At 47.0% G+C, this 18,377-nt stretch overlaps 1 protein-coding gene across 2 annotated transcripts in view; it reads right to left on the reverse strand.

The window, feature by feature from the left end:
- The window catches only part of PIR (pirin), a 93,075-nt gene that overhangs the window by 73,337 nt on the left and 1,361 nt on the right, over positions 1-18,377 (reverse strand). The window contains exons 2-3 of one of the 2 annotated variants that reach the window (XM_055123116.1): positions 18,019-18,149; positions 11,173-11,265 (exon numbers count right to left, since the gene is read on the reverse strand). In XM_055123116.1, the coding sequence (XP_054979091.1) occupies positions 11,173-11,265; positions 18,019-18,114 (189 nt within the window). In that variant the 5' untranslated portion in view covers positions 18,115-18,149. The remainder of the gene's footprint in view (positions 1-11,172; positions 11,266-18,018; positions 18,150-18,377) is intronic. The other variant, XM_055123117.1, reaches the window with a different exon arrangement.

Here is an 18,377-nt window from a genome sequence, read left to right on the forward strand (position 1 = left end):
GAGGGCAAGGATGTAGGAGCTAGATATATTTTTTTGCCAAAGAGCGCCCTCTGTTGCTCATAATGGTGTATGATCGCTGTTTTTCTCCAACCGCTATTAACTGTCTCCCTGTATGTTGCTACGTGCACATTTTCATTCCTTATAGACAGACAATACATCTGTGTAGCAAGCTGCATCTAGTCATCGCAGGACACAGGATATTGTGATGTACGGGGAATTGTTCATTTGCAGCATACTCTCCATTTCAGAGCTGCCAAGGCAGCTAACAAGTGCCTGAAAGGGGCCTGGGGTCTGTGTCGCCTGGTTAGGCGGGGCTAGGCTCCAGGCTTTTAGGCAGCTTAAAGGGATCAGATGGAGCTGGAGCGATAGCACAGCGGGTAGGGCATTTGCCTTGCACGTGGCCGTCCCGGGTTCAAATCCCAGCATCCCATATGGTCCCCTGAGCACCACCAGGAATAATTCCTGAGTGCAAAGTCAGGTGTGACCCAAAAAGAAAAAAAGAGAGAGATCAGATGGGTTCCCTTCTAAATGTTTTTGCAAAATTTCACTATCATATTGAATCTGATTAAGTAGGTGATACCTGTGACACCCGGCTAGCTTAGTCAGTAGGGCATGGGACTCTTTTTTTTCTTTTGGGGTCACACCCGGTGATGCACAGGGGTTACTCCTGGCTCTGCACTCAGGAATTACTCCTGACAGTGCTCGGGGGACCCGATGGGATGCTGGGAATTGAACCTGGATCGGCCACATGCAAGGCAAATGCCCTACCCGCTGTACTATCACTCCAGCCTCGGGCATGAGGTTCTTAAGCAGGTGATACCTTTTGAAAGACTTATTTTAATCACTGTTATTATTCCTCAATTCATGGCTAGAATTCAATTTCTCATACTTTCAACAACTCCTTTCATTATATTTGGTGATATTCTCAGGATTTGGGGCTGCAAGACGCAAGAAGGAATTTTATCCTAAGGAGGGGTCTCTGATACAGGGAGGTCGATTTTGATTTTCCTTTTCCCTCTTAAAAGAAATGTTTATATTTGGAATATTTTTTAAATGCTTTTCAAAGAGAGTTTAAAAATTATCCTCCTATCTGCAAGAGCCTTCTCTTGCAAACAAGATAAATAAAAGCTAAGAAAAAGAACATTCAAGCTCCGTAGGATCCGTGAGGAAGGATTTATTCTAATGAGGAACAATCTTAGAGAAATTCACAGATGGGGCAGTTCCCCCAGGCTCATCCTTAAGAGACTGAAATATTGGAAAGGCGGAGGTGTGCAAGGCAGAAAAGTAGAGAGGAATATACTTACATAAAAGTCTATAGAAATGAGCTCTGTCGGAAAAGAACATCTAGGTTGTAATAAAAGATGGAACACAATTAAAGCACAATTTTGTGAAGTTAAGAAATGATTACCTGAAATGCCCCTGTGTGACTATAAGAAGTTCAATGATTTCCCTGAAATATTCAGGCAGTGAGGCAATTGACTGCATTTCCTCATTAGACAGGAAGTTCAGAGAATGAGCGTATTACTGTGCAAGTGTACGTGTGAAATTCCCACCCTGGAGTCATCGCAAGTGAGCAGAGAGTTGGTGAAGCGTCCACAGTGTGGGGACCCAGTCCTGGCGTGCCGTGGGTGGGCCTGGGGCCTGGGCCCAGCCACCACTTCTCTGGTGAGTGAGTGAGGAAGAGTTTCCTCCAGGGCAAATAGGATTGACCCCTCTTATATTTCAAGGTTGCTGTAAGGGTCAGAAGTAATGTACAGAAAACAGTGTGTGTGTGTGAGTGTGTGTGTGTTGGGGGGGTTTAACAAAAGGAGTAGCAAATATCATTGTGTAGCAAATTTCTTGTTTTTAATTGTAAATGTAAATGGACCGATGTTTCATTCTAAAAGTCTACTAACTGATAATTCGGAAGCAGCTTCGCTTCAGGGCGGATGCCTTACAAGAAACTTTATCATTGAATGGTCTCTGCTCATTTTTGCCGGGGGGGGGGTGTCACACCTGGTCATACACAGGGTTTACTCCTGGGTCATGCACTCAGGAATTACTCCTGGCGGTGCTCAGAGCACCATACGGGATGCTGGGAATCGAACCCGGGTCGGCCGTGTGCAAGGCAAACAGCCTACCCGCTGTGCTATCGCTCCCGCCCTGGTCTCTGCTCATTTTGCACATGCTCTTAGTCTCATGCACTATTTTCTATTTGGTGCCATAGATGTATGCTGCATGATGGATTAGCAGTCTTTATTATCACAACCCCACCCCCTCGCACCTTCTCCCATTGTCTACTTGAGGACTCAGAATATGGTCTCAGACACACTCGAAGTGCTATTTGTTACCTTTAGAAGGTGGGGGAGGGGTATCACTGTATCACTGTCATCACGTTGTTCATTGATTTCCTCGAGCAAGCGCCAGTAACGTCTCCATTCGTCCCAGCCCTGAGATTTTAGCAGCCTTCCCTTACTCATCCTTCCTAATGGTGCCATATTGGAGGCTCTTTCAGGGCCAGGGGAATGAGACCCATTATTGTTACTGTTTTTGGCATATCGGATACGTCACGGGGAGCTTGCCAGGCTCTGCCATGCGGGCGGGATACTCTCGGTAGCTTGCTGGGCTCTCCAAGAGGGATGAAGAATGTATATAAGAGAATACAAGCAAGTATGTTAAAACCAAATACATTTGTGCTGCTTTAGGTACATTAGTGGGCTAGACTATAAGAGGTAAAACAAAGCTCCTAGAAGAGAGCAATGACACAGAATCTCCTGCCCCTGCGCCAGGCTGTCTCCACCCGGGCCCCTTGGAGGGGAGTGGGTTGAGTTTCCCTCCCCACCCAAAGCAGAGCCCTGGCAGCCAAAAACCTCCAGAACCCAGCCACAGCCATGCTCAAGGCCCCTCTCCACACACCTGGATGAGCCTCACGCATGAAGGAACCGACAGAGGAACCCAGGTGTGTGGGACCTGGGGCTGAGATCTCCAAGCCTGCTTGGATCAGGACTGGCCGTCCTCCACGCAGACCCCCTATTTTCCAGTAGCTTGGCAGCCACACCCACAAACTCCCCCCCCGCCCCCCCCCCCCCGTGCTGTGTAATCCCATCAACAGTCAAGATCCAGAGACTATAAAACAAAGGGGGAGGGGCAATCTCTTCACTCTGGGAACTGCCTGGTTCCCTACAGGGCGTCCGGCTGCCAGTACTCGAATTCCTCCACTAGAGGGCAGAAGCAGCCTCCAGTTAGAAAACCCAGACCCATCCAATGAGTTCCTCTTCCCCAGGATAAAATTGGCAGTAACTCATTAAAAGGAACTACAAAAGAAAGTCTTTTTCATACCTTTGTATTTATTTTTATAAAAGTCTATACAACTCCCCAACTGTTTTCTGCACCTTGCCTGTGTCACATTCCAGCTAGCATGGAGACAGTCCTGCGTTAGGGCAAACCAAGTTGTGACATACACTAGTCAAGCAGGCTGCACGCCCGGCTCAGACACAATACTGAAGCTGCTGCTTCTAGCCGGAGAGGAACGTTTTACGCGTTTGCACACAGTTATGTGTGTTACAGCTGGAGGGTAACGCTGGGGACACTGACATCTACCATCCTACAGCGCACAGGTCTGTTCCCGGGCATTGCAGAGAACTCACAGGAAATAAATCACTGTCACTGTCATCCCACTATTTATGGATTGGATCGAGCGGGCGCCAGTAATGTCTCCATTTGTCCCAGCCCTGAGTGTTCTTTTTTTTTTTTTTTGCTTTTTGGGTCACACCCAGCAATGCACAGGGGTCACTCCTGGCTCATGCACTCAGGAATCACCCCTGGCGGTGCTCAGGGGACCATATGGAATGCTGGGATTTGAACCTGGGTCGGCCGCGTGCAAGGCAAACGCCCTACCCGCTGTGCTATCGCTCCAGCCCCCCAGCCCTGAGATTTTAGCATCCTCTCCTTACTCATTCTTCCAAACAGTGGCGGTGCCATATTGGAGGCTCTTTCAGGGTCAGGGGAATGAGACCCATCATTGTCACTGTATTTGGCATATCGAATAAGCCGTGGGGAGCTTGCCAGGCTCTGCCGTGCAGGCGGGATACTCTCAGTAGCTTGCTGGGCTCTCCGAGAGGGACGGAGAATGTATATAAAGGAATACAAGCAAGTATGATAAATACATAAGTAGATTTTTTCTCATACACCTTGTCAGTTCCAGGGATATAATATTGTTCATTTAAATTATGCATTATAGAATAAAATTCAGCAATAATTAGTAAAATAACATATTCATTTTTACTGTAGTTTCTTTATAGTAGGGCATCATGAAAAAATAAAAAGAAGAATAAAGTGAACTACATTCACGATACTTCGAGAGTGAGTACTTAGAAAACTACGATTCAGTTAATACATGTAATCCTAGACTCTCCATGCACTTCATACATAAATTCCGTGCGCTTTTTGTTTATGCTTTTTTTGAACGACATCTATTTCCAGCCCAAATGCCAACAGTGCCATGAAAAGCCATGACTTCAACGATCAATGATTAAAGGGAAATTATAACATTTGCTTCATCTATTCTGGGGTCTAACATTCTATCCTGCATATATAGAATTTTCCACATTTACTTTCAAATATATAAGAATTCTCTCCTTTGCTTTTGTTTCCTGATTGTTTTTTGGGGGGGGGTTCGGTATACACCCAGTGCCTGCAGGCAGGAAAAGGGGTGAAGGAGGCAAACATTTTCCTCTCTGGAGCTAGGGAGTTCTGAGAGCTATTGTGAAGGGAGTCTTCTCCCATGACAGATGGTTGTTGATTTTCTCCAGGAAAGTGGGAGGTTTCTGCGTGGTTGTCTCATAATAAATATCCAGCCATTTACTAAAAGGTTTTTGGCTGATATTCTTAGCATGGTGGTGCCAGGGTGTGTCTTGTGGGTGTTTCTGGGCTTTTACTTCCTTCTTACCACGCTAACTTTCCCCCACCCGGCCCGCCAGAGATTTTGCCAAATACAAACAGGCTAAATTCCACAAGCTTACATGGGGCCTGGAAATTCAGAAGCAGCCCTGGGCCAGCCTCCCCGCTGCCTTTGGCAGCAGCACACCATTGTCTTTGCATATTAGCAAGAAGTAAATCCTCCTGGGGCTGGAGAGATAGCACAGCGGGTAGGGCGTTTGCCTTGCACGCGGCCGACCCGGGTTCAAATCCCAGCATCCCATATGGTCCCTTGAGCATGGCCAGGGGTAATTCCTGAGTGCAGAGCCAGGAGTAACCCCTGTGCATCGCCAGGTGTGACCCAAAAAGCAAAAAAAAAAAAAAAAAAGAAGTAAATCCTCCTCTCCAATAGTGGTCCGCCATTCCGGGGACCTTATTTCACAGGCACAGTGTGACAGGCTTCCCCTGTCCCCTGTCATCAGGGCTGTTTGGTATCCCAGGGCTGGGAACTATGGAATACTGAATGAGGATTCTTTGTTTGTTTTTGGGGGGCACACTCCGTGATGCTCAGAAGTTACTCCTGGCTCTGCACTCAGGAATGACTCTTGGCGGTGCTCGGGGAACGGTAGGGGGTGTCGGGGACCAAACACAGGTCGGCCGCGTGCAAGGCAAACGCCCTACCCACTGGATTCTGTCCCAAGTGGACTTTGCCTTTTATCGACTGGGCCTTCTCCAGGTGGCCAGACAGGGGAGCAGGACAGAGCTGGCCTGGCCTGCGGGGGAGCCCGGTCCTTCTTCACCCCCGGCCCCACCAAGAAAGAAAAAGAAAAAAAATAGAAAGAAAGATGGACTTGGAATGAAGGGGTGAGTGCTGGGAGTGAACCAGCCGGCTCTGCCCTTCCTCTCTGGGACAATGCTCACGGCCTCGCATGCGAAGGCTGCTGGCCGCTCTCCAGCCCGGCCGTGTGGCTTTTCCGCTGGGCACACCCTGGGAACAGGGCCGGGCTGTTCTCCTGCAGGAAACTGGAGAGCCTGCTCGGGCTTGCGGGGCCAAATGGCTCCCGCGCGTCGCCAAGCCGGGGAAGAGCAGGGCGGATGCGGCTGTCCCCACCTGGCCCCGAGAAATATACCGGGTGGATTTTTGCTTCTTACTTTTTGGGTCACACCTGGCGATGCACAGGGGTCACTCCTGGCTCTGCACTCAGGAATTACTCCTGGCGGTGCTCAGGGGACCATATGGGATGCTGGGAATCAAACCCGGGTCGACCGCATGCAAGGCAAAATGCCCTACCCGCTGTGCTGTGGCTCCAGCCCCCTACACCGGGTGGATTGGGACTCGCATGTCATATCTTGAACCCGGCACAGAGGCCACGTACCTGCACTTGGGGTTCTCGGGACTTGGGGGTGTGCACATCCAGAGGCGGTGAGATGTTTTTGTTTCTTTGTGGCCACTGTGATCGTGGCTCTGTTTGGGGGCCACAGTGGTGTTGTGGGGGAGGGGTGTTTGGGGGTGGGCAGTGTTATTGGGATCTAAGCCAAAGCCTCACATAGGCAACCCCCCCCCCCAGCTAAGTCTCCATCCCTGCCCCAAGGTGAGAATTTAAAAGACGATCAGAGGCAAAGAAGGCTCTGAGAACTGAAAACCAGTTTCTCCTCAAGGCGGAGGTGACGGATTCCGAACAGCCCGCGAACTTGAAGTCCTCCTGTTGGGAGCCAAACTAAACACTGGCAGGGCCCTGCCATCCGTTCCGCAGACCCTGCTTTGTTCCTGATCACTGAGAGTTGCTCTAAACAAGTCAAGCGATCAGGGCAGACAAAGAGGCCACTGCCAGGTCATTGCACCCGTTCAGGCCTTGGGACAGCAATGCTCCCGCTTTTTTTTTTTTTGCTTTGCTTTTTGGGTCACACTCAGTCATGCTCAGGGGTTACTCCTGGCTTTGTGCTCAGGAATTACTCCTCGAGGTGCTTGGGGGACCATATGGGATGCTGGGAATTAAACCCAGCTCGGCCGCGTGCAAGGCAAATGCCCTACCCGCTGTGCTATCGCTCCAGGCCCCTGCTCCCACTTCTGATTCATAGCCACTGGCTGTGCCTTCTTGTGGGGGCATTCCGCCCTCTTCAATCTCCACAGTTTTTCACTGACAATATATAATTTGCAACAGATACGTTTTAACATATTTTTTCTGGTCACTGTCACTGTCATCCCGCTGTTCATTGATTTGTTCGAGTGGGCACCAGTAACGTCTCTCATTGAGAGACTTATTGTTACTGTTTTTGGCATATCCAATACGCACGGGTAGCTTGCCAGGCTCTGCCGTGCGGGCTCCATACTCTCGGTAGCTTGCCGGGCTCTCCAAGAGGGGCGGAGGAATTGAACACGGGGTCCTGTGAAAGGCGAACACCCTACTGCTATGCTATCGCTTCATGTAAATAAATATTCTTGTTTGGTTTTGGGGCCACACCCAGCTTTGTCTAAGAATTATTCCTGACTGTATGGACTCTACACTCAGGGATCTCTCCTGACAGTGCTTGCAGGATCGTCTGGGGTGCCGAGGGTTGAACTTGGGTTAAATAGATTAATTTTTTGTTTTGGGGGCCTCACCTGGCAGTGCTCAGGATTTAATCCTGGTTCTGTGCTCAGGGATTGCTCCTGGCGGGCTCAGGAGACCATATGGGATGCCAGAGATCAAATTCATGTTGGCTATGTGCAAGGCAAATGCCCTACCTGCTGTACTATCACTCCAGCCCCAAAGCTAGTTTACATTTTCAAAATTGATGATAAGCCTATAGAAAATGTGCCAGGGCCAAAAGGAAAGAGAGCTTACAAGGGGCCATGGTTTAAACTGAAGATGTTGGGGCTGGAGCAATAGCACAGCGGGTAGGGCGTTTACCTTGCACGCAGCCGACCCAGGTTCAATTCCCAGCATCCCATATGGTCCCCCAGCACTGCCAGGAGTAATTCCTGAGTGCAGAGCCAGGAGTAACCCCTGTGCACTGCTGGGCGTGACCCCAAAAAGCAAATAAATAACTAAATAAATAAACTGAAGATGTTTACATTCTACATGATTAGGAGTTAGTTGAGTCTGACCAACACACTAGGGGCAAACTCATAGGCTCGCTTGCAGGCATTTGCAGTAGCAATGTGCTGGAAAGCTGTTGTATTTGCAATTACAGACCCAGTGCTCCTTAGGGAAATCCAGGCTCAGGCTCCTGGGAGCCTCTTCCTACAATGTTCTCACCGAACAATCCAGAGATAACCAGCTTTCAGGTGTGCTCCTGTTTAAAGATAACTTAGGGAACATCGCTTGTTGCTCGACACTGATCCCGGACACGACACATTCCAACACATGCCTCAAGGCAGTTTCTCTAATGCACATTTTTTCCAGAAGGTGCCTGGCAACCTTTTTGTGCCAAGGAATACTGACAGGCATCTTAGCTCCATGCGTAGAGGTCACTGACACCCACACAAGGCACAACTAACGTGGAAAATGTGACACCAAGTAGACCCCACAAGGGATGTTTATTGATAGGAGACCTGAAATGGGACAGAATATGGCCTTGTTCATCTTCAGCGGGGAAGGTGCCCTTGGGTTGCTCTGCATGTGCCCACAGAAACTTACAGAACTACCACACGTATAGATATCTGGGTTGCAAATAGATTTTAAAGAACAGGTGAATACATAAGTAGCACTGCAGCACTGTCTTCCCATTGTTCATCGATTTGCTCGAGTGGGCACCAGTAACATCTCATTGTGAGACTTGTTGTTACTGTTTTTGGCATATCGAATATGCCACGGGAGGTTTGCCAGGCTCTGCTGTGCAGGCAGGATACTCTTGGTAGCTTGCCAGGCTCCCAAGAGAGGGATGGAAGAATCGAACCTGGGTCAGCTGCATGCAAGGCAAACACCCTACCCACCGTGCTATCACTCTGCCCACACATAAGTAAAATACACAATTATTAATATAGCTTTTTGAGAAATAGAGGCCACTCCTGGAGGCACTTGGGGCCCATGCAGTGCCAGGGACTCAGAGCTTTGTGCTCTACCACTTGAACCACATGCCCGTTCTTTAAAGCCCTTACAAATATAGCTCTAGGGAAAATACATGCTCAAAAGAAATAAGCCAATGCTCTAGAGCTGAAATTCTTCATGGAATGAAGTTGAGGTACCACCCCCTTCCATCAATGTATAAAAGTTTCTGTCTCCCTTCACATATTGGAAAGGAAACAAACAGGATTCATCGGTCATTGAATTTAATAGAGTCACCGTCTTCAGAAAAAAAGTCTTCATGTCATTATTCAGTTAGAGTCAACCCTTAAGGACCAAACATTTCTTTCTGGAAAATGAGGTATTGTGGTGGGGGAATTACCTCACATTAAGCAATTGCTAGTCTTCCTGGGTAAGTTAAACAAGGCTGAAGCAATACCCAACACTAATCCAAGGCAAACAATGGGGCTGAATGCACCAGAAAGGTCTAAGATGCATGAGGCTAGTCACGACACAACGCTCTGGGAATCTAATGCAGGGAAAGGCGTCACCTTTTGGGAATGGTCTAGAAAACTCAGATGCTGTGTCTGAAAAGACACAGGGTGACAAGAAGGTACTGGTACTAGAATCAGAAGAGCACAGTGGGTTAATATATTTGGGATCTGGGTCAAAGCACAAAATCGGGGCTGGAGGGATAGCACTGAGGGTAGGGCGTTTGCCTTGCATGCGGCTGACCCGGGTTCGATTCCCAACATCCCATATGGTCTCCTGAGCACCACCAGGAGTAATTCCTGAGTGCATAAGCCAGGAGTAACCCCTGTCATTGCCAGGTGTGACCCAAAAAGCAAAATACAAAAAATTAAAAATTAAAAAAGCACAACATCCCACAGATGACAGCAGAGGACTGGAAGGCGAATGGCTAAGAGAAGAAGAAAGACCCATGAAGTTAGCAGGATCCTTCGTAACGTTTCTGGAAGTGTTTTGATTCAGTCTACCTGCTCATCTACCTGTTTACTCACCAGGGCTTACTCCTGGTTCTATGACCAGGGATCAATTCTGGAGGGCTTGGGGGATCGAATCTGGGTGGGATGTGTACAAAGCTAGCACACTGCCTGCTGTACCATTCTGTACCATGCTGTACCATTCACACCCATCTTTCACCTCTGTAACTCGATTGCAAACTGAAAGCAAGCTGGGGTCACACTTCATTCCTCATTAGCATTCCTCTCTCTGCCTTCTGCCCATGTTATTCCATACAAAGTACATGCATCCCGCTATACAAAAGATCATGCAACACCAATACCTGCCTGTTACAGCATTCAATAAACATTTACTCAATCACTGACATTGTAAACACTCTGAATCTTTGAAAATCCCTCTCTTGTTTTGTTCAAGAAACAGTTAAATTTTGTAACTGGGAAGTAAGTACCTCTCTATATTCCTAGGTATCTGTATGTATAGACAATGGGGACCTTTCAAAGTGCCATGCTATTGGGGCTGGAGCAATAGCACAGCGGGTAGGGCAACTGCCTTGCATGTGGCCAACCCGGGTTCGATTCCCAGCATCCCATATGGTCCCCTGAGCACCGCCAGGAGGAATTTCTGAGTGCAGAGCCAGGTGTAACCCCTGTGCATCGCCGGGTGTGACCCAAAAAGCAAAAAAAAAAAGAACAAAGTGCCATGCTATTACATTACACATTTTGATTTCTAAAACTGAAAATATATGCTGAGTGGAATCTGTAAATTTTAGTTAAATTACTAAATGTATGTGTATGTCCTTAAAATCTGAGTTGCTGGCTTATTGTGTATTTTACTCCCTTGATTTTAAACCCCTTAGAATCAGTTTTAACTACAGTATTTGTAGATAATATTTTTGGGTTTGAAATATTAGAGAATGTGTGCTTAAACATTTCTGAACATTCTTAAAAACAAACAAAGGTCTATATAAAATTATTTAAATCACATCTTAAATTGTTTCTTTCATAACCCAAACTACTTTAATTATATAAATATATTTTAAAGCCAGTTTTTATTGTTCATTAACTGTTCAAATGGGAATGTGTCCAGTGGGACAAATTCAGAGGATTGAAAACAGTCAACTCTGAAATTTGAGTATAGTTTATGTAAAAAGATGCTACAATTCTATAGTTTCCGATCTACAGTTATAAACTATACATTTTATTCCTTATCATTTCTAAGATTGAGTTTTCTTATAGAAGCAATAATTAAATTTAGTAACATAGTCAAGGTACATAAAATATTTAATTTTCAATCAAATTCTTTTTCTTACTGTTTCAAATCCTCGATGTGGGTGATCAGGAAATCCACCTGGTCTACCACCTTTAAACTCGTCCAACAACAGAAATGGATCCAGATTTTTTAACTGAAATAAAAATAAAATTCAACAGATTAGACGTGTCTATTTAGCGACACATCTGGGGGCTACATTCAGAATAGATCTAGCAAAACTCATTGAAAACTGTATACCCAATGTGCAACTTCTTGCAATAAAAACTGCTTACAAGAAAGAACTTCTTGTACAAACCCATACAGGTTCAATTAGAATTGACATTTTATGAGGAGCTTAAAAACTGGACAGACATCTCATGATGATCTAAAACTTCAAGGCCCTTTCAAGCACAAAGCAGTTACAGTCTGCAGTCTAAACAGATTTGTAAACTCTAGTGGGGGTTGTGGTCAGATTAGAAAATCAGGAATTTCCCCATGATGATAAATGTACTGGAGGAAGAAAACACATATGAGAAAGAGGTAAGATCAAGGAAGGTCCTAGCAGAAAGGTGGTACTTGAAATGGGGTTTAAGAATATGTAGAGCTTAATCAAGTAGGAGGAAGAGAAGCAATACCAGTACTTGTAAACTAACAGGGAAATGGCTTGGCAAGCTTGAAAATTGCAAGGAAATGAGTCTCCTGAATAAAAGACGCACATAAAATGATGATGATAAAGGGTCTGAAGACAGAGGCTAAATCTTAAGAAGCTTTGGGGTTTCTGCTGAAGGTGATGGGTTTTCATCAAAGATCGACATTATTATAGGTCACCCTAGCACATATGTGGGAGACAGTTTGGAAAATGAAGATAGAAGACAAGGAGTAAGGAGAAAGTCATTCCAACAGCCCAGGTAATGACAGAAGCCAGGACTAAGGCAATCACAGTAGAGATGGAGGATGGCAGAAAGAAAGAGAATTAAGTGATTCCCAGATTTCTTATCATGGTAAGATGCCATGATTCTTGCTGGTAGGATATCAGAGCTGCACAGAAGACAAAGGTTGTAACAGAAGAAGCAACCTAGCCCTGGTGGCCAGGGGGACTGCCCCATAGCTGAAAGACTGCTTCATGAGCATAGGGGAGAAGGCAGATGGAATAGAGAAGGGATCACTAAGAAAATGATGGCTGGAGGAATCAGTCGGGATGGGAGATGTGTGCCGAAAGTAGATAATGGACCAAACATGATGACCTCTCAGTGTCTGTGTTGCAAGCCATAATGCCCAAAAGGAGAGAGAAAGAGTATGGGGAATATTGTCTGCTATGGAGGCAGGGGGAGAGTGGGAAAGGGGGGTATACCCGGGATATTGGTGGTGGGGAATGTGCACTGGTGGAGGGATGGGTGTTTGATCATTGTGAGATTGTAACCCAAACAAGAAAGCTTGTAACTATCTCACAGTGATTCAATAAAATTTTAAAAATAAAAAAAAAGAAATAGCCCTGGTGACTTCATATCCGGTCAAACAGAATTTGCGATAATGCATAAATGTTATCTGTATCAATGGAGTTAGGTTCATTACGCATAAACCTCAGAGATATGAACCTAATGTGGGTGGGAACCCATAATCCTATTAAAGGGAAGGATCCAATATTTGGGGGTGATATGCAAACCAACACCCACAAGCAAATAACTAGCTGCAGTTTTTATTCTCTCGTTTTTTCAATCCTTCTACTCTCTTTTTTCCCTAATTTTTTTCCAAGCTAGCACTCTAGAACAATATTGAGTAGAAATTATGATAACAGATACCCTTGTCTTTTTATTTGGCGGGTGGGGGGGAACCCAACTGTGCTCAGCAATTACTCCTGTGCTCAGGGGACCATATGAGGTGGCAGGGATTGATCCAAGATATGCTTGTCTTATCTCTGACTTTAAACAGAGGGATATTTTGAAGCCAGAGAGAGTACAGTGAGCAGAGCATTTGCCTTGCATGCAGTCAGACATGGGTTTGATCCCCTTCGCCCCATATAGTCCTCTAAACATCATTTAGAATAATCCCTGAGATGGGAGATGCATGCTGAAAGTAGATAATGGACCAAACATGAGGACCTCTCAGTGTCTGTCTTGCAAGCCATAATGCCCAAAAGTAGAGAGAGAGTATGGGGAATATTGTCTGCTATGGAGGCAGGGGGAGGGTGGGAAAGGGGGGTATACCCGGGATATTGGTGGTGGGGAATGTGCAATGGTGGAGGGATGGGTGTTTGATCACTGTGAGATTGTCACCCAAACATGAAAGCTTGTAACTATCTCATGGTGATTCAATAAGATTTAATTTTTTTTTTGCTTTTTGGGTCATACCCAGTGATGCTCAGGGGTTACTCCTGGCTTTGCACTCAGAAATTACTCCTGGTGGTGCTTGGGGGACCATATGGGATGCTGGGGATCGAACCCGGGTCAGCCTCGTACAAGGCAAACGCCCTACCCACTGTGCTATCGCTCCGGCCCCAAGATTTAAAAATTTTTTTAAAAAGAATAATCCCTGAGCACAGAGGCAGGAGTAAAACCCGAACATTGCCAGGTGTGGACCCTAAACCAAAACCAAACAAATAGGTGGATGTTTTAAGTTTCACTTTCAGCCAATTGCTTAATTCAGGTTTTCTGGAGAAGCTTAGCATTAGCTTATGGAAATTCCTTTCTACTTCAAGTATACTAATAATTTTTAAACATAAACCTATGATGAATTTTATTGAATGATTTTTTTCTGCACATTTTGAGATCCTACTTTTCTCTTTAACCCACTGTTGATACCCGACAGATTTTTCTAGCATGAAAACAAATTTGCCTCCTTAAATAATCTCATCTTGGTCGTGAAATGCTAGCTTTGATACACAGTGCTATGTCTGGTTGATTAATATTTTGCTATGATACTTGCAAAAATGTTTATACATGAGCCGCAGTAAGGTTTTCACCTGCTCGCAGCATCTGAGCTTGGCAGCAGAAAGTGATGAAAAGTCCCTGGGGCTTCATCTCCTGGAGAGCCTGCACTAGAATGACTTGTACTTTACATATTCAGGAGGATTTGTCTGTGAAACCACCTGGGACCATGGTCTTCATGGTACTGATTTCATTACTCTCAAGCCGTAGATCAGAGCTAGAGCACAGCGGGTAGGGGGTTTGCTTTGCAAGTGGAGTGTCTGAGCCAGTCAGGAGTAATTCCTGAGCAAATAGCCAGAAGTAACCCCTGAGAACTTCTGGGTGTGACCCCCAAACAAAAAACCAAACAAATGAACAAAACTTATTCTCCGGACTGAGCGATAGCACAGCGGGTACGGTGTTTGCCTTGCATGCGGCAGACCCGGGTTCGATCCCTGGCATTCCATATGGTCCCCCCAACACCATCAGGAGTAATTCCTGAGTGCAGAGCCAGGAGTAATGCCTGAGCATCGCTGGGTGTGGCCCAAAAAGAAAAAAAATATTTTTCTCATAAAAAAATAAAATTAAATTAAGAGAAAAATTATTCTCATGGCTAGAAAACCATGTTGATTTTCTATTACTTTATTCTTTCTCATTGTTAATAGAATTTCTCTTTCTGTTACCTTAGCTGATTAATCTTTTTGTTATTTATCTGTCATTGTCTATTCTAATTCTTTCAGGTCATCTGCCTGGTCATGCTGCTGGAAATGAAAGTATCAAATCTTTTCTCTCTTCTTTGGCTATTTTTGGGAAATGCCTACACACACATGTACCTACACTTTGGAGCTGATCTCCGACCAGTGTTTGTCCCAGTTCAATATTAAATACTAGTTGAGGGCCCCTCCGTGCCTCTCAGAGAGCCCGGCAAGCTACCGAGAGTATCCCACCCGCACGGCAGAGCCTGGCAAGCTCCCCGTGACGTATTTGATATGCCAAAAACAGTAACAAGTCTCACAATGGAGACGTTACTGGTGCCCGCTTGAGCAAATTGATGAACAACGGGACAGCAGTGCTCCAGTGCTACAGTTGAGGGCCGGAGATAGAGTTAAACAGGCGGAGTGCATGCTTTGCGTAGGGAGGTGCAGCTTTAAATCTTTTTTCTATTTTTCATTTTTGGAGTCACACTTGGGCAATGCTCAGGAGTTAGTCCTGGCTCCGTACTCAGGAATGACTCCTGACAGTGCTCAGGGGACTCTATGGGATGCCGGGGATCAAACCCAGGTTGACTGCATGCAAGGCAAATACCCTCCATGCCATACTAATAGTCTGGCCCCGGAAGGCCCAAGATTAATCCCCACCATTGGGTGTGGCTCAAACCTATTCCCCCCAAAAGGAGTTGTGAAATAATTCAAATATTGAGTTCTCTCAAAAATGCCAAAGGGAGCCTCAACTTAAAGATGTGGTTTTAGGAACTGGAGTGATAGTACAGAAGGCAGGGCACTTTACTTGCACATGGATGACCCGGGTTCAATCCCCAGCATCCCATATGGTCTCAAGAGCTTGCCAGGAGTGATCCCTGAGCACAGAAGTAGGAGTAAGCACTGCCCGAACTGACCCCCCAACAACAACAACAGCGCTAGATACTACAGGGGTTAAAGCACTGGTCTGGCATGTCGCCAACTTGGGTTCAGGCCCTGGCACCATATATAGCCCTCTGAGCACCACCAGGAGTGACTCCTGAGCACAGAGCCCTGAGCCCGGTCAGGTGTGGCCCCCAAATAAAAAGATGCTCATAAAACGCCCTAGCCCTCTTCCAGGTTATTTTCTCTCACTTTTATGGCTGATCTCACACTGCAGCCAGAGGCAGCTCCTCCCTACTTTCCTCCTCCCCGCCCACCATCAGAGTTTCCTCTCTAGCTCCTGTCTCTTCAGGGAACATCGGATCTCCTTTCAGTCTTGTGCTGTCACTCAGAACTCCCTTTCAGCGCTATGGAAACCAAGGGACAACAGAACTGAGCTTGGGAGATGAGATTGCACATTCTGACCACCACATATATTTTATCTTCCTCAAATAATGTCCTTTGGGGGGGCTGGAGTGAGAGTACTCTGGGTAAGGCACTTGCCCTGCACCTACCTGACCTAGTTTTGAGCCCTGGTACCCCAGGGTGTCCCCTGAGCTCCACCAGGAGTGATTGCTGAGTGCAGAGGCAGGAGTAACCCACGAGCACAGTCAGGTATGGCCTTCACATTTCAAAATGTCATTTTGGGCACCAATATTTCATTCAAAGGATGATGAGGCAAGAACATCAGCCTGGCTCACATGCAAGGAAAGAAGAGGGCTGAGGACGTGGTTTCGGTGCAGCTGTTCCACTTTCAAAGAAGTTTCCGCAAACCTATAAAATGCAGTCAGTACGCGCTCGCTGTGCCAGTGAACTGCTGAGGATGCTACGGCATGAGGAGAGGGTCACTTTCTGGCCAGAAAGGCTGGGAACTGCTGGAAGCAGGGGGAGCTGGGACTCGTATACAACCTGATTTTCAAAGCTAAACCAATATGCCTCATTGCTCGTAAGAACCGTCACTTACAACATCTGCCATAGATTCCCTCAAAGACAAAACACAGAGCACCTGGGCTAGGGCCTGAGGGGTGCACTGTGGGGTGTGTGGATGGACAGTCCTGTGTGATCCCCTCTGCCCTATGACTCTCAGAGCCACAATTTACCTGTGTGCAAAACCAAGGCGTTTGAGTTTTAAGATGGTTTTTTTGTTCCACCTACACTGTGGTGGTTCTACCATTACAATACAGTTAAAGGGCCCTGGTTTGGGGGGGCTCACTGTAGACTGCCTACCTTGCAAGTATAGGGGCATGAGCTCTATTCCCAATACCGCCCCTCATGCCCGACTACAATCCTGGTGGCACACTGTACATCTGAAACTATGATGTTCTATATCAATGTACCAAACATAGGATGTATATTTGGAATCTGGCTGGGTGCAGGATTCCTTGGCTAAGGCCATGACTGAGACCACGGTGTACCTGTAAGAACTTCCTCTTTGCAAGTGCCATGCCTCCTCTAACTGCTCTTTTTTTATTTTTTGGCTTTTTGGCTCACACCCTGCAATGCTCAGGGGTAACTTCTAGCGCTACACTCAGGAAGTGCTCCTGGCAGTGCTCGGGGCACCATATGGGATGCCAGGGATCGAACCCAGGTCTTCCACAAGCAAGGCAAACACCCTCCCTGTTGTACTATTGCTCCGCCCCCTGTACCTGCTCTTGAACATCGAGTATATCTACCAACCCTGCCCTTGCCCTCTCTGAGAGCCAGCCCCCACTGGCCCAATGGCCACAGAGTTTTTCTCAGAGACCTCTGGTAGTGACTGACCGTTGTCCACTAAGAGCTGACCCATGTCATGCCAATCAGATCCTCTCTTCTGGGAAGATATAATTGGGACGACGAGTCACTCTTGGCTGCTCTAAACTGAGGCCACATACATTTTAGGGCATCAGGTGGGCATGATTGGCACTGGGAGTGCTCAGACAGGAGATGAGCACTCAGTTCCGCTACGCTTTCTACCCGGGAGCTCTGCGCCCGCACTGCAGAAGTCCCCTGTGTGCCGCAGCTGCTCGGAAAGAGCCCAAATGCTGAGCTGAGTGTTGGTCACCCACACCCCACGGGACAGCTCACCGTCATACTAGGCCTTCTCTTCTCAAGTGACCCTCATGGGCCCGCCAGTCCCTTCCACCAAAAAAGCCTGAGTCTGCGACCTGGGGATGTGATTCAGTAGAGCACCTGCCTGACAGATGTGAGTCTGACCCCTGGCACTGCATAGTAGCAACTCAGGGAGCATGCTGGGGGTGGGGGTGGCGATCCTCGGGGCCACGAGAGCACCATGTCTGGAGCACAGGAACCAAGGGACAAACTCCAGGCCACTGCAACAGCAAACAAAAGCAAGGAAGGGAAGGGCAAGGGTGAGGGAAGTATGGCACTGCCCTCTAGCCAGCATACCTCGGGTCGGCCAATGCTTCTGCGAACACGCGCTCCAACCCCTTCTGACTGCTCCCGGCTGAGCACGGAGAAAGCAACCTTCTTGATGGACGCCATGTCAGAGTCCCAAACCAGAGGGTCCTGGTGCTGAACTGTGGAGGATGGGGGCAAGGGAAGGAAAACAACAAGAAGTCAGAAAGCAGGGAACACCCAAGGACTATACAGAAACAAGGAATTTCCTTCACACTTGCTAAAAGTAGGAGCATCTACATTCTCTGGGCTGAAAGCAATAATGACGGGGGAGGTGCAGGAGGCGTCACTATTTGGGAATGTTATCCCACGGAATCCTACAACTACTTGGCCAGGTGTAGTGACTCCAG

The sequence above is a fragment of the Sorex araneus genome, chromosome X, assembly GCF_027595985.1.
Source record: "Sorex araneus isolate mSorAra2 chromosome X, mSorAra2.pri, whole genome shotgun sequence".
Lineage (NCBI taxonomy): Eukaryota > Metazoa > Chordata > Mammalia > Eulipotyphla > Soricidae > Sorex > Sorex araneus.